We start from the raw sequence: 16724 nt of genomic DNA on the forward strand, positions 1-16724 counted from the left end.
TTCATCCAGCGTACACAGTCAAATCCCAAACAGAAGAAACAAAGATCAAGCATCTTGTACCGCCCATAAGATGCAAATTGCAGCCTCACCCCCCCCCCTCTCCCTGCAGACCTGTTTCCCCCCCTTGGGGCAGTGCAGTGGAGTGACTTCAGTCATTTGAACCAGAGCTTGCAGCTTTGTTCTTGGCATCTTATTATTTATTTATTATTTATTTATTAGATTTATATCCCGCTACTCCCATGAGGCTCGTGGCTGTCCTTCTAAGGGGGGAAATACCTGGAGACTGTCTGTCCTTCTGAGAGGGGAGGGAGGGGAGGGTGCATTCTAAGCTTAGAAGTGTGTTTTAAAAAAACAAGTGTCAAAAACAAAGAGGTCATAATAAGCCCCAATTTCAGATATTTGTAATGGATCCTGCAATTTTGGGGGGTGGTAAAAGGAACACAGTCTTTGTCTTCTCTGTTTCAACCTGTTGTTGTTGTTGTCGACAGCCATTCAGTCATGTCCGACTCTTGGCTATCCCATGGCAAAGCCAGCGCCATGATCCCCAATCCCGCAGTGCCTCCATCAAGCAAACAATATTCTGGCTGATGTCCTTTCCTATCGCGTCCAACCACCATGCCCTCTGTCGGCCTGGTTTCCTTTTTCCACTGACCAGTCCTAGCATAACTGCTTTCTCCACTGAGTTGGATCGCATGATATGGCCAAAGTAAGTGAGCCGGAGTTTCGTGATTTTATCCGCTGTAGTATTTCCTTGTTCGAGACTTCTGCCGTCCATGGAATCCACAGAAGCCTTCTCCAACACCAGAATTCAAATTAATCGATTCTTCTCTTGGCCAATTTTTTCATCGTCCAACATTCACAAACATAAGCGGCTATTGGAAATATGATCAATCTAGCTAATCTACATTTGGCAGTCAGGTTTACATCCTTGCTTTTCCACGTTCCATCTTTCAACCTAGGCAGGCTTAAGAGAGCCAGTTTGGTGTAGTGGTTAGAGTGCGGACTTCTAATCTGGCATGCCAGGTTCGATTCTGCACTCCTCCACATGCAACCAGCTGGGTGACCTTGGGCTCTCCACGGCACTGATAAAATTGTTCTGACCGGGCAGTGATATCAGTGCTCTCTCAGCCTCACCCACCCCACAGGGTGTCTGTTGTGGGGAGAGGAATGGGAGAGAAAAGGGAAGGCGAATGTAAGCCGCTTTGAGCCTCCTTCGGGTAGGGAAAAGCGGCATATAAGAACCAACTCTTCTTCTTCTTCTTAAATAAGGATATTTCTATACATATGATATTACAGGAAATATTTAAGCTTAGATTCCCACTCAAAAAAGCTAGTCTGTTATTAAGTGTACACCCGGACACTTTGCCGAACACAACAAGGATCCTTTTCTTTTGTGCTACAACAGCAGCAAGGTTGGTATGGGCGAAGAACTGGAAAGCGATCGGGAATCCATCTAATCCTCAGTGGTTGGACAAAGTAGCTGAACTATCAAAAATGGCTAAACTTACCAGTATGATTAATAGAAGGCCAGCGGAAGAATATGAAGAACAATGGAGCTATTATATGGACTATCTTAAGAAAGGAAGTTAGGTATATTAAACAAATTATTTGGTGCTGTGAAGTCAGAGTGAGGAGGACTTTCTACTCTACTCATCTGTATAACACAATGACAAGCTTAATCCTTTGTAATTTTAACATGGTTGTTAGTTTGTTTTCTCTTTGTTAATATTTATTTATTCATTCATTCATTCATTCATTCATTTATTTGGATTTTTATACCGCCCATTCTTTGCAGCTCTGGCCGGTTTACATTGAAACATTATCTACATGGAACTCATAGATGACTATATTCTAAATTAAAAAACAAACATGAAAATAAAAAAGCCTATTTCTACATTTTACATTCTCCAGTAACAAATGTTTTGAGATATGAGGCTGGATCCAGACTAAATATTCCACGAATGGAAAAGGAGGTCATTTCCACCCGTTCCCACTTCCTGTTGTAGAACCCAGATTTGCATTTGGCGTTCCCCAAGGGGAGCCCTGCGGAGAGATCAATGGGGTTGCAATGGCAGGGGGGAAGGCAGGAACATTGGGTTTGACTGATGCTTTGCCTTGCACAAGTGGAAATTTTATTCTGGATCCAGCCCATGGATTTCCAAATGCTAAAATGTGCTTTTTATACTGCAAGAAACTGTTTTAATGCCAAATCTTGTGGGCTGTTAGAATTCTCCACGTTCCCTCCTCTCCAAGAATACTTCATTTTGTTTTATTTTGCCATTATATTGCAGCCAATTTATGGCAACCCTATAAAGAAAGAGACGTTCAGAGATGGTTCGCCATCGCCTGCCTCTGGTATGCTTTGGTGGTCTCCCATCCAAGCAATGATCAGAGCCAACCCAGCTTAGCTACTGAGCTCTTATGGGATCATGCTCACCTGGGCTATCCAAGTCAGAGTACAAATCATTTGCTGACTTATAACATGTTCCATATGCATTGTGTTCAACGCAGGAGGAAAAACTGTAAGGCAGTTTGTTCAAACAATCATTCAAACAACCATTACACAATAAAGCAAGCTTTCTCAGCCAGGGTTTCTGATGACCCTGGAAGGGTGTCCCCTCCCCCCAGGACCTGGAAACGCTGCAGGCAGCTGTTAGGGAACTCACCGGCAGGGGCAGCTCTCACGCAGCAGCCTACAAGCCTCGAAGGGAAGTGGAAGGAGGAGGAGGGGGTGATCAGGGGTGGAGGACGGAAGGCGATTGGCTGGCTGCTGGACAGACAGGCAAGCCGGTTGTCGGAGGAGGCACTCAAGGGAAGAACAGCTACCCTGAGTGTGTTTTAAGTGCTTAAGCCATGAGACACACTCCTCCTCCAAGCCTTTACCAGAAATATATTATGTGGAACAGATATATTTATATTTGTTAAACATTTAATGGATGAGCCAAATTAATGAACTCAGCACCAGGCCAATATGTTGGGAGCACTGTGCCATGCATGTCTTTTTAACCATCAACTTAAATTATATTGTTTGCGTTTATTATTTTGTAAGCCCCTTTGAATCCCTACTAGGATTCCCTAGGTCAGGTTTTAGATCCCGAGATCAGGCTTTCTCAACCAGGGTTCCATGAAACCTCGGAGTTTCTTGACGGTCCTGGAAGAGTTTCCTGAATGGGTGAGAGTGAATTAGTTTTTGATAAAATTCATTAAACATTCATCGGATGATATGACCATATATGCCCCCTCTCAAAGCTTGAAGAATGTCTCAAGGTTTTTCTCAACAGTGAAAAAGTTGAGAAAGGCTGCCCTAGATTTATGTCCACAAACACTTACCTACAAAAAGCCATTATGACATATGATTCGGGAAGTGACCATTACCCCTTCTATACTCTACACTCTCAAAAGCTTTAAAATTGTGGTGGGATCTGAATGGAGCCCACAAATCTGTCTACGATGTCCCTGTAAACTAGCTTTCCAGACAGGCCAAAAACACCTTCAGCACAAGAATGAGTAATGACCAAAAATGCAAAGCTTGTGTTTTTCTCCCTGCAGAACAGTTCTGCCGTATTTTCAAGCCCCGTCAAAACTACCTCCCTTCTGCCATCCCTGTCTGCTGCATTAGATAGCAGGGGCCGGGGAGAGGAAATTCATGACATCACTGCTTCCACGAGACTAATGGAATCGATGATGTCAAAGCCCGATGCATTCCGCTGTGCGTTTCTTCCTGCGAGGAAATCCTCGAGGATTTCACAGTGGGGGAAAAGAATCCGAAACAGTTACTGATGATTGATTTCTGCACGGAACACGACCCCGCCTCTCCACCGCAAGCATGTTAACTGGGGAAATCAGCACATATTTTCAGGCTTACCTCAATTTTCTTTTTAAGGTCAGAGTTCAACTTCGCAGGCCCTTGATACCTAATGGGCTAATGATGTGTCCCTCAGTGTCTTTATGCAGGGGTTTCTCGCCAGATGGTACTGCCGTGGTGGTGCACTCCATTTCTAATGCTCCAACCCAAAGACTAGTACAAACAAAGACATTTTTAAATCCCCCAAACTCAGGATTGGTCTGTCCAATTAGTTAGCGACGCCTGGCATATAATCCTGCATCGACTATGCCCTGCTTTCTCCGAGATCTGCAGCACCCACCGTGTGCGCGAATGCTGAACACTGAGTCTTAGGAGAACTTTTTTTCGAGCTCACTGGAGGAATGATTGGCGCAAAGCCAAAGAGTTTAATCACAATGAATCTTCCCTGCTCTTTTTTTTCCCTTCTAAATCCTCTTCTTTGTATGCGTTCATTTCCACTTAGCCCAAAATGCATAAATTGTGGGAAGCTAATGTTCAAACGACACCAGTTCTTTTGCTAACAGTCGGAGCCAACATGCTCTCTTGAGATCTTTCCTTGTGAAAATGAAACCTCCCAGCAGAAGCTTGGAAGGCTTCAAGCTCCCGCACAGGAGAAAACTATAACTCATATGCATGTATTATATCACCTGCAGTACAGACTGCTTTTCGGTCTGTACCCCTCTCCACATGCTCTGAATTCAGCAGAGTACAACTAAACATTGTCTTAAGTTAGGTACAGAGAACCTACCTTTCATTATCTGCACCACAGCTGAAATTTTGCACAACACTTATTATCATGCCACATAAAAAGTACAGGGTACTCCTGATGACGTGCCAGCCCTCTGATTGGCCCTCTCCTCCCCCACTGGGGGTCAATCAGAGGCTCTTTCCTCTGCACCAGGTGACGAGCACTGCCACCTTTCACCATGGGTGCCCGCCACTCTGGCCGGTCTCCCTGCCCCCATGTAGGCCAAGGACTGCTTGCAGCCTACTCTGCAGGCACTCACTGACAGAGCTGCTGAGGGTTTTGGTTCCATAAATGACTAATGATGCCACCTAAATAGACCATCCCTAAGAACAACAACCCCCCCTGTAGGATGGGAGGGATACAGAAATCAAGATTTTTAACTGGTGTGGGCTATATGTAATTTCAACTGTTTAAAACTGTTTCAGATATTTAAATTATTATGTGTTTAAATGATGCAAACTGCCCCGAGCAGGTAAATACTGGGAGGGGCAGTATCAAAATTTAATTATAAATAAAGAAATAAATGTTAGGGTTTTCTCTCAAATTCAGCTTTAAAAAAGGCATCCCACTCTACTACTGTTATGCTGAAGAGCCAGCTTGGGGTAGCGGTAAAGAATGGCACCTTCTAATCTGGGGAGCTGGGTTTGATTCCCTGCTCCTCCACGTGCAGCCAGCTGAGTGACCTTGGGCTTATCACAGTCCTGATAATGCTGTTCTCACAGAGCAGCCCTGTCAGAGCTCTCTCAGCCCCACCTACCTCACAAGGTGTCTGTTGTGGGGAGAAGGAGGGAAGGCAATTGTAAGTCTCCTTTGAGTTACAACAACAACCTTTATTGGCATAAAAAATAAGACAGATCAGAATACAGTCAGTTGGTTCTTAAATTCACGTAGCTTAATTGCCATTTGTAAGAATTTAGCCACTTTATCAATTGTATACTTGTGAAAAGCGGGGTATAAAACCCAACTCTTATAGAAGAAGAAGAAGTTGGTTCTTATAAGCCGCTTTTGTCTACCTAAAGGAGTCTCAAAGCGGCTTACATTCGCCTTCCCTTTCCTCTCCCCACAACAGACACCCCCGTGAGGGAGGTGAAGCTGAGAGAGCCCTGATATTCCTGCTCCGCCAGAGCAGTTTTCTCAGTGCTGTAGTGAGCCCAACGTCACCCAGCTGGCTACATGTGGGGGAGCACAGATTCAAACCCGGCTCGCCAGATTAGAAGTCCGCACTCCTAACCACTATACCAAGCTGGCTCTCTTCTTCTTAATATATCTGTGATGTTGACTGAGTGGCAAACAATGAGGTTGGATCTACACCAACAGCAGAACAAAGGGGACCCTCTTGCAATGGCAGAATGAATTGTACCACTTTGAACTCCAGCTGAGAAGAAAGTTGTGTGTTTAATGCCTCTTTGCCACCTTTTAACCAAAGGTACCCAAGGCAACTTGAAAAATACAATCGCAACACTTCACAATGAAAATAAAACCAATATTAAAATGTTTTGTAAATAGTTAAACTATGGAATTTGGTTGGTCTACACATCACCCTAGTCTACGTGATGACATCACTTCCAGGTCACGCCAGAAGTGACATCACTGCATTGCAGGTAATGAAGCAAGTCTCCCATAGCTTGCTGGCAATCCTATTCCCTTGCTGGAGAATACACAGAGATTTACAGAAGGACAGCAGCGGCAAGTTCCCCATAGAAACTCAATTCTGAAGTGCCACAGAGGCCCGATTCAGACTGGGATGGTGGGGTGTGGGCAAGAGGGTCTCCCACCTTCCCGTATGCCCTTTACCCCAACCTGAAATGACACAGAGGAATATGGATTATAAGTGTGCAGGGACTGCATGTGCAGCTCTGTATTGCATATAGAGCCGACTCCTGTATAACAAACTACAGGCTATCAGCCCTAGCCTGGATGGCCCAGGCTAACCTGATCTTATCAGCTCTCAGAAGCTAAGCTGGGCCAGCCCTAGTTAATATTAGGATGAGAGACCATCAAGGAATAACTGCTCATGACATGGAGGCAGGCAATGGCAAACCACCTCTGAATGCCTCTTGCCTTGGAAACCTTATGACAGGCTTTCTTAACCAGAGTTTCATGAAACCCTAGGGTTTCTTGATGACCCTGGAAGTGTTTCCCAAATGTGTGGGATTTAATTAATGTTGTATGTATATTTTAAAATTTGTTAAACATGTATCAAATACTATGACCAGATATGGTCATGTTGACCCACCCCACCCTCAAATGGCCAGTGATGGGCCAGGAAGGGGAGTGGCCCTGGGTGAGCATGTACACAGCGATGCTTCCCAACCATATTTTGCACAATTGCAATACTTCTCATGTTTCTCGAAGCCTGAAGGGGTTTCTCAATGGTAAAAAGTAAAGAAAGATGTCCATGGGCTACAATATCCCCTACCACAAGGGCTCATGGGAATTGTAGTTCGTGGACATCAGGAGAGCCACCATTTGGCCACCCCTGCATTTTATAAATCCAGTCACGAAGATCATGTCCAGTTATCCCATCACTCAAGAGGTCCTCTGGTGTCCTAAACAGTTCAGTTCTAAATCCTTCTAGGTCCATCGAAAGAGTTAAGCTCTGCTAACTGTAGGAGTCAGTATTTGTTGCTTTAGTTTTTCTCATATATTTTAGTGTGATAAAATTTGCCCTCAGTCTCATAGAGTAGCGATCCCCAACCTGTGGGCCATGGACCACATGTGGTCCTTCGACTAATTGGAGGTGGGCCTCGAAGGACGCCATCTCCCCCCCCCCAGCCCTTTACTTCATCCCCCCCGGCCCTTTACAACACACTTCGGGTGTCCTTGTCTCCCATCACTCCCAGATGGGACTATCTCGTTGCAGAGAAACAAGCTCAGGGTTCCCATTGATTTGTCATTGTCAGGAGTTAAAATTTCCATGAAAATAAAATGTTCCTTATGTTCATTGTTGTGGCGTGTCTGTATCTTATTTTGAAGGGATGTTTAAACATTACTATAGCGATCAGAGAGCGCTAGGGCAGTGGTTGAGAGTAGAGGAATAAACCACCACCACCACCACCGGGCCTTAGTAAAACTGTCAAGCGTTGAGTGGTCCCCGGTGATAAAAAGGTTGGGGACCACTGTCATAGAGGGCAGCCCTAACTCAGCCCTCATAAGGGTTGGCAAGTGGTAACCCTACCCAAACTAGGTAGACCTAAGCATGATTCTTCAGGACCATATTTGCAGGACTTCCCAGGCAACGCAACATAAGAAAAGGGGTGGAGCAGACAGAGAATCCCATACTTAATGCCAGGGGTAGTCAAACTGCGGCCCTCCAGATGTCCATGGACTACAATTCCCACGAGCCCCTGCCAGCAAATGCTGGCAGGGGCTCATGGGAATTGTAGTCCATGGACATCTGGAGGGCCGGTTTGACTACCCCTGCTTAATGCGATCCTCACCCTCCATTCCAAGAGATACTTGGTGTCAGTGTAACCCTGAGTCCACTAGGGGGAGTTAAAGAGTTGGGGTATTCCTTATAAGGAAGAAAAGGCGCAATTTCCCCAGAAGGATGGGAGGCCAGAAGCTGCAGGGAGAAGCCCTCTCCCCTCAGAAACACGCCTTTGTATCAAAACTATATCTATTCGCATTTTACGTAGGAAAGGTTATTATGCTAATAACTGGAAGGGGGAATTGTGTTTATATTAATTGTCTGTTATTCTGGATTTTGATTGCTGTTGGGATTATTTGAAATGAATGTTATATGCAATTTCCCCCAGAAGGATTTGGAGGCCTGAAGCTGCAGGGAGAAGCCCTCTCCCTTCAGAAGTTTGCATAAAAACTATTTATTAATATTTTAGGTAATTGTATCCCGATGCCTTCCATATGAATGAAAAGATACCAGAGTGTCAGTGAAGAACAGTTTTTCTAACAGCACAGCTGTAAATTGATGCTTCTTCAAGGGACTGCGTGGACGGAAGTCAGAAAGACTGAGGCCCTGGTCTGCCCAAATATAACAGGCCTGAATTGTTAACTCTTGGTTGCTGTTAAGATGTATTGAATATTGTTCCAAAGATAATAGCTGTTGAAGTCGGGTTATAGCTATTTCCATAAATGCAAGTGTCACAAGGTGGGACCACACTGTCATAGATGTGAACTCTCTCCCTTCTTCAATTAAAAAAAAATATATATATTTTTGACGTTGTTTAAGCTGCTTGGGTTACACCAGCAAAACTGAACCTCCTTGAAATTTCAGATTAAAAACAAAATCAATAGTTTGTGGAATTTATTTAGTTTTGTTCTTAAAACCAATCCCTGTACTCAGTGGTCCCCAACCTGCGGGCAGCGGCCCAGCTCCGGGCCGCGAAGGCCATGGCGCCGGGCCGCAGCTCCCCCCCCCCGCCCCCCGCCCCCCCGCAGTAAAAAATTTCCCCGGCCGCAAGCTTGCGGCCCGGGAAGCTACTTACTGCGGGAGGGCGGGGAGAGGTAATCAGGGCCGGGCTGCGCCCGCGCGGCCCGATCCGCGGGCGCGGCCCGATCCGCGAGCGTGGCTTCCGGGCGCAGCCCGATCCGCGGGCGCGGCTCGCGGGCGCGGCTCGATGCGCAGGCGCGGTCCCCGCGGGAGTGGCCCGATGCCCTGCCGGTCCCCAGCCTAATAAAGGTTGGGGACCACTGCCTGTACTGATATCTGGTGTCCTCCTTTTTAATCCCACTAATTTAAAGACTGCCCAGTGACATAGGGATGCCAGTCCCCAGATGTGGCCTGGGTATCCCGTGGAAATATAGCTTGTCTCCAGAAGACAGAGATCAGCTCTCCTGGAGAAAATAGCTGCTTTGGAGGGTAGATACTTCACTGAAGTCCCTCCCTGTCCCAAATCCCACCCATTCCCAGCTCCAACCCCAAAGTCTCCACATATTTCCCAACCCAGAACGGGCAGCCCTGCAGGGACATGATTTCATTAAGGAAGTGCTAACATGTCCTTAAATTAGCTGCACGGGTCTTCACTGTTCCCTAACTAAGGTATGCAATCGCAAACGGTAAAGGAGCAATTAAATAGTTCATTCCAGCCTTTTTTCAACTTTTTTATTGTTGCGAAAGCCCTGACATTTTCTTCTAGCTTTGAGAATTCACAGAAGTGGCTCAACTGCAGAATATGGTTGGGAAACAGAGCTGTGGACACGCCTACCAAGGACCCATCCCTTTCCCCCTCCCTCTAGGCCCATCAGCAGCCATGGGGGGGGGGGCTGGTTGACATGACCATATATGGCCATTTCACCCAATAAATGTTTAACTAACTTTAACTATGTTTAACTAACTTTTAAAATATATTTTAAAATTAATTGCCACCCATTCATGAAGCGCTTCCAGGGCCGTCAAGAAAACCCAAGATTTCACAAAACCGTGTCTGAGCCTGGTTTAGTGCATCACCATACACAACACACTCATGTAACACACCACAAAGATAAAATATGTATTTAAACATTTCAGTCCTGCAACTAAAAGTGAAAACATATACAACTAAACATCACAAAAAAAATAGGATTGCCAACTCTGGGTTGGGAAATACCTGAATATTTCGGGGGTGGAGTCTGAGGAGGGCGGGGTTTGGGGAGGGGAGGGACCCTGGTAGGGTACAATGCTGTCGAGTCCGCCCTCCAAAGCAGCCATTTTGCCCAGAGAAGCTGCTCTTGGTCATCTGGAGATCCATTGTAACAGTGGGAGATCCCCAGGTGCCACCTTGAAGCTGTACAAAAGAGGAAAAACTACTGTGTAATGACAACATGGCTTGATATCAATTCACACAATATAGAGAAAATTCCTCCGATACTTTAAAAGAACAAACATAACATGACAATTCTACAAAAGCATTGCACAACTGTAGGAATGCCCCTGGAAATCCAAACAAGGAACCGGTAAAGCCCATGTTTCACTACCAACTGCCTCCTCAGTGGACCCTAGTACTACACAAGAGCCTAGATCAGGCTTTCTCAAACCAGGGTTTCATGGAACTCTGGGGTTTCTTGATGGTCCTGGAAGGGTTTCCCAAATGGGTGGCGGTTATTTAATTGTTTAGATATTTTTTTAATTTGTTAAAGTTTTATCGGGTGATATGACCATATATGGTCATGTCGGACTGCTCCTCCTCTCCTCAAATGGCCAATGATGGGCTTGGAGGGGGTGGGAAGGAGAGGGGCCCTAGGCGAGCATATACGCAGTGATGCTTCCCAACCATATTCTGCACAAATGCATCACTTCTGGGGTTTCTCAATGATAAACAAGTTGAAAAGGGCTGGCCTAGAGGTCTCTAGATAACATTCATGTCCTAATAGTGATCTTTGTGGTTTTATTATAGTTCATCACTAGGGACATATCCAACTCAGGTTGCACCTACTTCACAGTCCTTTACATTAGCGATCCCCAACCTGTGGGCTGCGGACCACATGTGGTCCTTCGACTAATTGGAGGTGGACCCCGAAGGACGCCTCCCCCCCCCCCCCCGGCCCTTTACAACACACTTCGGGTGTCATTGTCTCCCATCACTCCCATATGGGACTATCTCGTTGCAGAGAAACAAACTCAGGGTTCCCATTGATTTGTCATTGTCATTGTTAAAATTTCCATGAAAATAAAATGTTCCTTATGTTCATTGTTGTGGCGTATCTGTATCTTATTTTGAAGGGATGTTTAAACATTACCATAGCGATCAGAGAGCGTTAGGGCAGTGGTTGAGAGTAGAGGAGTAAACTACACCCCCCCCCCTGGGCCTCAGTAAAAGACGTTGAGTGGACCCCAGTGATAAAAAGGTTGGGGACCACTGCTTTACATTACTCCAGCCTCTCTCAACTTTTTTATCACTGAGAACTCTCTGAAACAATCTTCAGGTTTTGAGATACCCCAGAAGTGGTATAATTGTGCAGAATATGGTTTTGAAGCATAGCTGTGACCTTGCCCACACGGGGCCCCTCCCCTTCCCACCCCTCCAGGTCCACCAGTAACCAGTTTTAGAGGGGGAGGAAGGTTGACATGACCATATATGGTAATATCACCCGATAAATGTTTAACAAACTTAAAAAAATATATTTAAAAATTAATTCACTCCCACCTATTCAGGAAATGCTTCGAGGGCAGTCAAGAAAACCCAGGATTTCACGAAACCCTGGTTGAGAAAGCCTGGCTTAGTGCATTACCATCTTTTTTATGTGTTACCATACACAGCACACACATATACACAAACATCACAAAGATGAAATCCTCTGTCTCTGTAGTATTTAAACATTTCAGTCCTGTTTCTCTATAACAACTAAAAATGAAAACATGCAACTAAACATCACAAAAAATTGCCAACTCTGGGTTGGGAAACCCCAGGGTTTCATGAAACCCTGGTTGAGAAAGCCTGCATTACTGTGGGCCATTCTGCACATCTAAAAACATAGCGTCACGCCAGCGCAATTGCATTTTTTCTGCTGCTTTTTGGTGCTTCCTGGCACTCCACATGGCTGCTTGCAATGGCGGAGGATAGGGACGCTCTATATACGTGACTCTCCCCCTGCCTGTCAATCATTCTAGGCAGCCCAAAATCTTTCTCCTTGTTTTAAATGGACTGTGATGCAAGCGTTTGTTTTTTTTAAGTAAAACTTCTCCATTTCCATGCTTATGCAATCTGATCATAGATGCATAATGCTTATTTTAACACCACCCCTTTTGGAATAATAAGCCTTGAAAGCTTAAGAAAAGTAACTTTTCCCTTTGGGGGAGGGCGGGTTTAAGAGGCATGCTTTGTGTGTCAACTGGTGGGGAAAATTTTTTTTGCTCTTCCTGGATCGGTGGTTCTCAACCCGGGGGTTAAGACCTCTTTGGGGGTCGAGCGACCCTTTCACAGAGGTCGCGGCAGGGCAAGCAGCTTGGCTGGGGGGGGGGGGTAATTTACACAACAGCCTTGTAAGGTAGATTGAGATACAGTGTTCGTCTGTCTGGAGCAGCGGAAAAGAGCGAGATCGGCACGGTGGGACAAGAGGCAGAACTGAACTCAGAAACCGTGGGAAAAACTCAATTTATATACAATCATGAACAATGGATCTTCACGCCATTGGTCAGTTTTGGTTTAATTTCTGTGAAAGAACACTTGCCTAATTTTATGGTTGGGGGTCACCACAACATGAGGAACTGTATTAAAAGGTCGCCGCATTAGGAAGGTTGAGAACCACTGGCCTGGATGAATCAACATGTATTCGTTGCCCCAGGCAGTTTGCTACCAAAAATAAAAGCCCGTCCCGGGAGAAGGGAGAGGGAAGCAGGTGCAAGGGCGGGTGCTGGAGGCAAAGATCATGCTACTTCGTCTCCACACATTTCCTTAGTGTGTGGCTTGCTAGGTGCTTGCACTACATAGTTGGAGGAATCCAGTTTTGTGAATTCCCCAACTAGTGCTTTAAAATGGAGGATGTAGCTGCCGGTTCACTGCTGGAAGGCTGGATGCTGATGATGTTTGAAACGCCAAAAATATGGCGTCTGCAAAAGGTAAGTATCTCACTATATTTTCCAGGTGCGGAATGGCCCTCTCTTATCAAGAATTGTTGTCATTACGCAGTGGCTTTCCCTGTTTCGTACAGCAACGGTGTACTGTATACCAGTGGTCCAGAACCTTTATTAGGCTGGGGGCCGGCAGGGCATCGGGCCGCGCCCGCGCATCGAGCCACGCCCGGCCGCGCCCGCTGATCGGGCCGCGCGGGCGCGGCCTACATGGGCGCAGCCCAGCCCTGATTCCCTCTCCCCGCCCTCCCGCAGTAAGAAGCTTCCCGGGCCGCAAGCTTGTGGCCTGGGAAGTTTTTTACTGCGGGGGGGGCGGGGAGAGGGAGCCGCGGCCCGGCGCCATGGCCTTTGTGGCCCGGCGCCGGGCCGCGGCCCACAGGTTGGGGACCACTGCTGTATACCTCATTTTTAAATCTCTGGCACTGGCCACCCGGAAGCTTGTCCCAAAATCCTACTAAAGCTTGTCCCAAAATCCTACTAAAAAATAATCACAGAAAGCTTCGAAGCACAAAACAAATCACGTAGAAATACAGTAGAGCACAGGGGAAAGATGGCAAAACCAAAGCAGAAACATTTGCCCAATGTAGGTCAACCATTCCTTTCAGCACTCGTGAAGCCTAAGGATACTCCCTGCGAGAGAGGCCGACAGAAATAAATAAAAACTAAGGAACAGCGGAATCCGCTTCAGAGCAGCAATAAAACTAGAAGAGCCCAAACCCTCCATCCAAAAACTTACAGTCCAGCATTAATCAATTTTGATTTCCAAACTAACAGAGATAAGAGCCCTTTGCAGCTTCATAAATCTAAAGGCACTCCTCAGCAAACCGTTCCACAAAGTACTACAGATTAAGCTGTGGCCCTATGGGAGGAAAAGTATAAGAACGCCGGCACTTGCGGGCCAAAAGAGAACTTTTGCAAACCTTCGAACGACAGTAAATTCTTAATTTCCTTTATACCCTGCTTTTCTTCTCAAGGGGGACCCAAAGTGGCTTACACACTCATCGCCTCCAATTTCAGGTTGCACCACAACAACCCTATGGGGTAGGGTAGTCTGTAAATTTGTAACTAACTCAAAGTCAATTTAACATGCTTCTATAGCAGAACAGAGATTCAAACATGGGCCTCCAAGATCTTAGTCTGCTGATCTATCCCAGCCTTTCTCAACATTTTTATGGTTGATAAACACACTTTAGGCTTCAAGAACCCCCAGAAGTGGTACGATCGTGCAGAATATTGTTGGGAAGCATAGCTGTGGGCATGCCCACCCGGGGCCCCTCACCTTCCCAGGCCTATCATTGGCCATTCTGGGGAAACGGGGGGGGGGGGGGTGGAGCGGCATGACCATATATGGCAGGGGTAGTCAAACTGCGGCCCTCCAGAAGTCCATGGACTACAATTCCCAGGAGCCCCTGCCAGCATTCGCTGGCAGGGGCTCCTGGGAATTGCAGTCCACGGACATCTGGAGGGCCGCAGTTTGACTACCCCTGATATATGGTCATTTCACCCAATAAATGTTTAACAAAATCCACGTTCCATTTCTTGACGCAGGATCCAACAGGGTGTATGTCGAGGCTGGGCCATGTGGACACAGCCATTGCTCTCAAACGCTCCCCCCCCCCCCAAGCATCACCATGCATAATTTTAGAAACCTCTCTCGTGTCCCCCCTCAGTCATCTCTTTTCTAACCTGGTAAGTCCTAAACTCTTCAGTCTTTCCTCACAGGGAAGGTGCTCCAACCCCCTAATCATCTTGATTGCTCTCCTCCATACTTTCCCCAGCTCAGCAATATCCATTTTGAGCTACGGTAACCAGACCTGGACATAATATTCCAAATGAGACCACACCATAGGGCTCTACAGGGGCATTATAATATCAGACATCCTATTTTCGGTTCCTTTCCTTATATTCCCTAACATAGGGTTTTCCTTTTCCACTGCTGGAGCATGCTTGGTTGACACTATCACCGAGCTATCTACAACGACCCCAAGATCTTTTCCCCTCTCAGCCTCAGCAAATGCAAACCCCATTTGCCTGTAATTGAAGTCCTACTTAGGGAGACACCATAATATTTGATATTCCTTTTCCTACATTCTTCAGGCTTCAGGCTTTGAGAAACCCAAGAAGTGGCGCTATCATGCAGGATACGGTTGGGAAGCATAGCTGTGTTCACACCCACCCAGGGCCCCTTCCCTTCCCACCCCCTCCAGGCACATCATTGACCATTTTGGGATGGGGGTTGACATGACCATATGGTCATATCACTCGATTAACAATTTTTAAAAAGTATATACAAATTTAATGAACTCCCACCCATTTGGGAAATCTTTCCAGGGCCACCAAGAATCCCTAGGGTTTCATGAAACCCTGGTTGGGCAAGACTGTCCTACAGTTTTTTCTTGCCCTACTGCAGATTTGGGCATGCATTGTACTGCAACTAGGGGTCAAGGCCATTGCATTCAGGAATACAATGGGCACTAGATTGTGAGGGGTAGAAGAACTTTGTGGATGGTCTCTCCCTCCCCACAGGACCTGGAAAAGTTGGATACCCCTGGCAGGGACCTCTCTGGCAGGGCCAGCTTTCATGCAGCAGGGATCTTCAGCCTCTGTGGAAAGTGGAAGCAGGAGGCGTGGTCAGGAGTGGGGGACGGACCGTGATTGGCTGGCTGCTGGACAGACAGGCAAGCTGGTTGGAGGAGGCATTCAAGGGTGGGACAGCCACCCTGAGTGGGTGTTAGGCGCTGAGTTGCACTGAAGCCATGAGACCAGAAATATATTATGTGGAACAGATAACCTGCATGGGGTATAAGAGTTTCTAATTTGCCATGCACAGCAGATTTTAAATTGGTTCATTTCAGTCCCTAAGAATCTTGGTTATAGTTCTCCAACCTGCATCCCTAAAAAAAATTTTTTTCAATTGAAGGGTTAGCCATTGTAACCCTGAAAAATAGAACAAATGTCAAAACAGCCGAGTGCATTTTGAGAAGCGTAAAAACCGTGGTTTCTTGCTGAACGTTCTGCCCTTGTGGGCAGAAAGAACAATGCTGCTTCAGGAAGCAGAGTGAGCCAGAGGAAACAGTTGTTTTCAAGGACGATAGAAGGTGTTGCAAACAATGGAAAGTTACTCAGCTATTAAAACGCATTACGCCTTTTGTTTTTCTCCTTTGGAGAAAAGAGGACAGTAACATGCAAAAGAGGGTCACTGCCAAGATGTTTGCTATAAGATCTCGCACCATCCCTCAGGGGTCATAAACTGAGCGAGTACTTTTTCCTAGGGGAGGTGTACACATTTCAGCTAGAACATCAAGAGAGGAGGTATAGAACAAAAGTTTGCGTTCAGTGGCACTATGAAGAAGAGCTGTTTTTTTTTTGTACCCCACTTTTTACTACCCACAGGAGTCTCAAAGCAGCTTACAATTGCCATCCCTTCCTCTCCCCACCACAGACACCCTGTGAGATAGGTGGGTCTGAGAGAACTGTGACTAGCTAAAGGTTACCCAGCAGGTCTCAAAAAGGCTTACAATTGCCTATTATTATTCTTCCCAAAACAGACACCCTGTGAGATAGGTGGGGGCAGAGATTGTTTCAGCACTAGCGATAGCCTGCACATTTGACTTTTTAAGATGCCA

General features: G+C 46.2%; 1 protein-coding gene across 2 annotated transcripts in view; it reads right to left on the reverse strand.

Moving 5' to 3' along the window:
- Positions 1-16724, reverse strand: part of FGF18 (fibroblast growth factor 18) — a 145551-nt gene that overhangs the window by 106181 nt on the left and 22646 nt on the right. The window contains exon 3 of one of the 2 annotated variants that reach the window (XM_077312858.1): positions 10139-10315. The exons of the other annotated variant lie outside the window; for it this stretch is intronic. Coding sequence (XP_077168973.1) covers positions 10139-10315 — 177 coding nt within the window. The remainder of the gene's footprint in view (positions 1-10138; positions 10316-16724) is intronic. 2 annotated transcript variants of the gene reach the window in all.

This window comes from Paroedura picta, chromosome 1 (genome assembly GCF_049243985.1).
Source record: "Paroedura picta isolate Pp20150507F chromosome 1, Ppicta_v3.0, whole genome shotgun sequence".
Classification (NCBI taxonomy): domain Eukaryota; kingdom Metazoa; phylum Chordata; class Lepidosauria; order Squamata; family Gekkonidae; genus Paroedura; species Paroedura picta.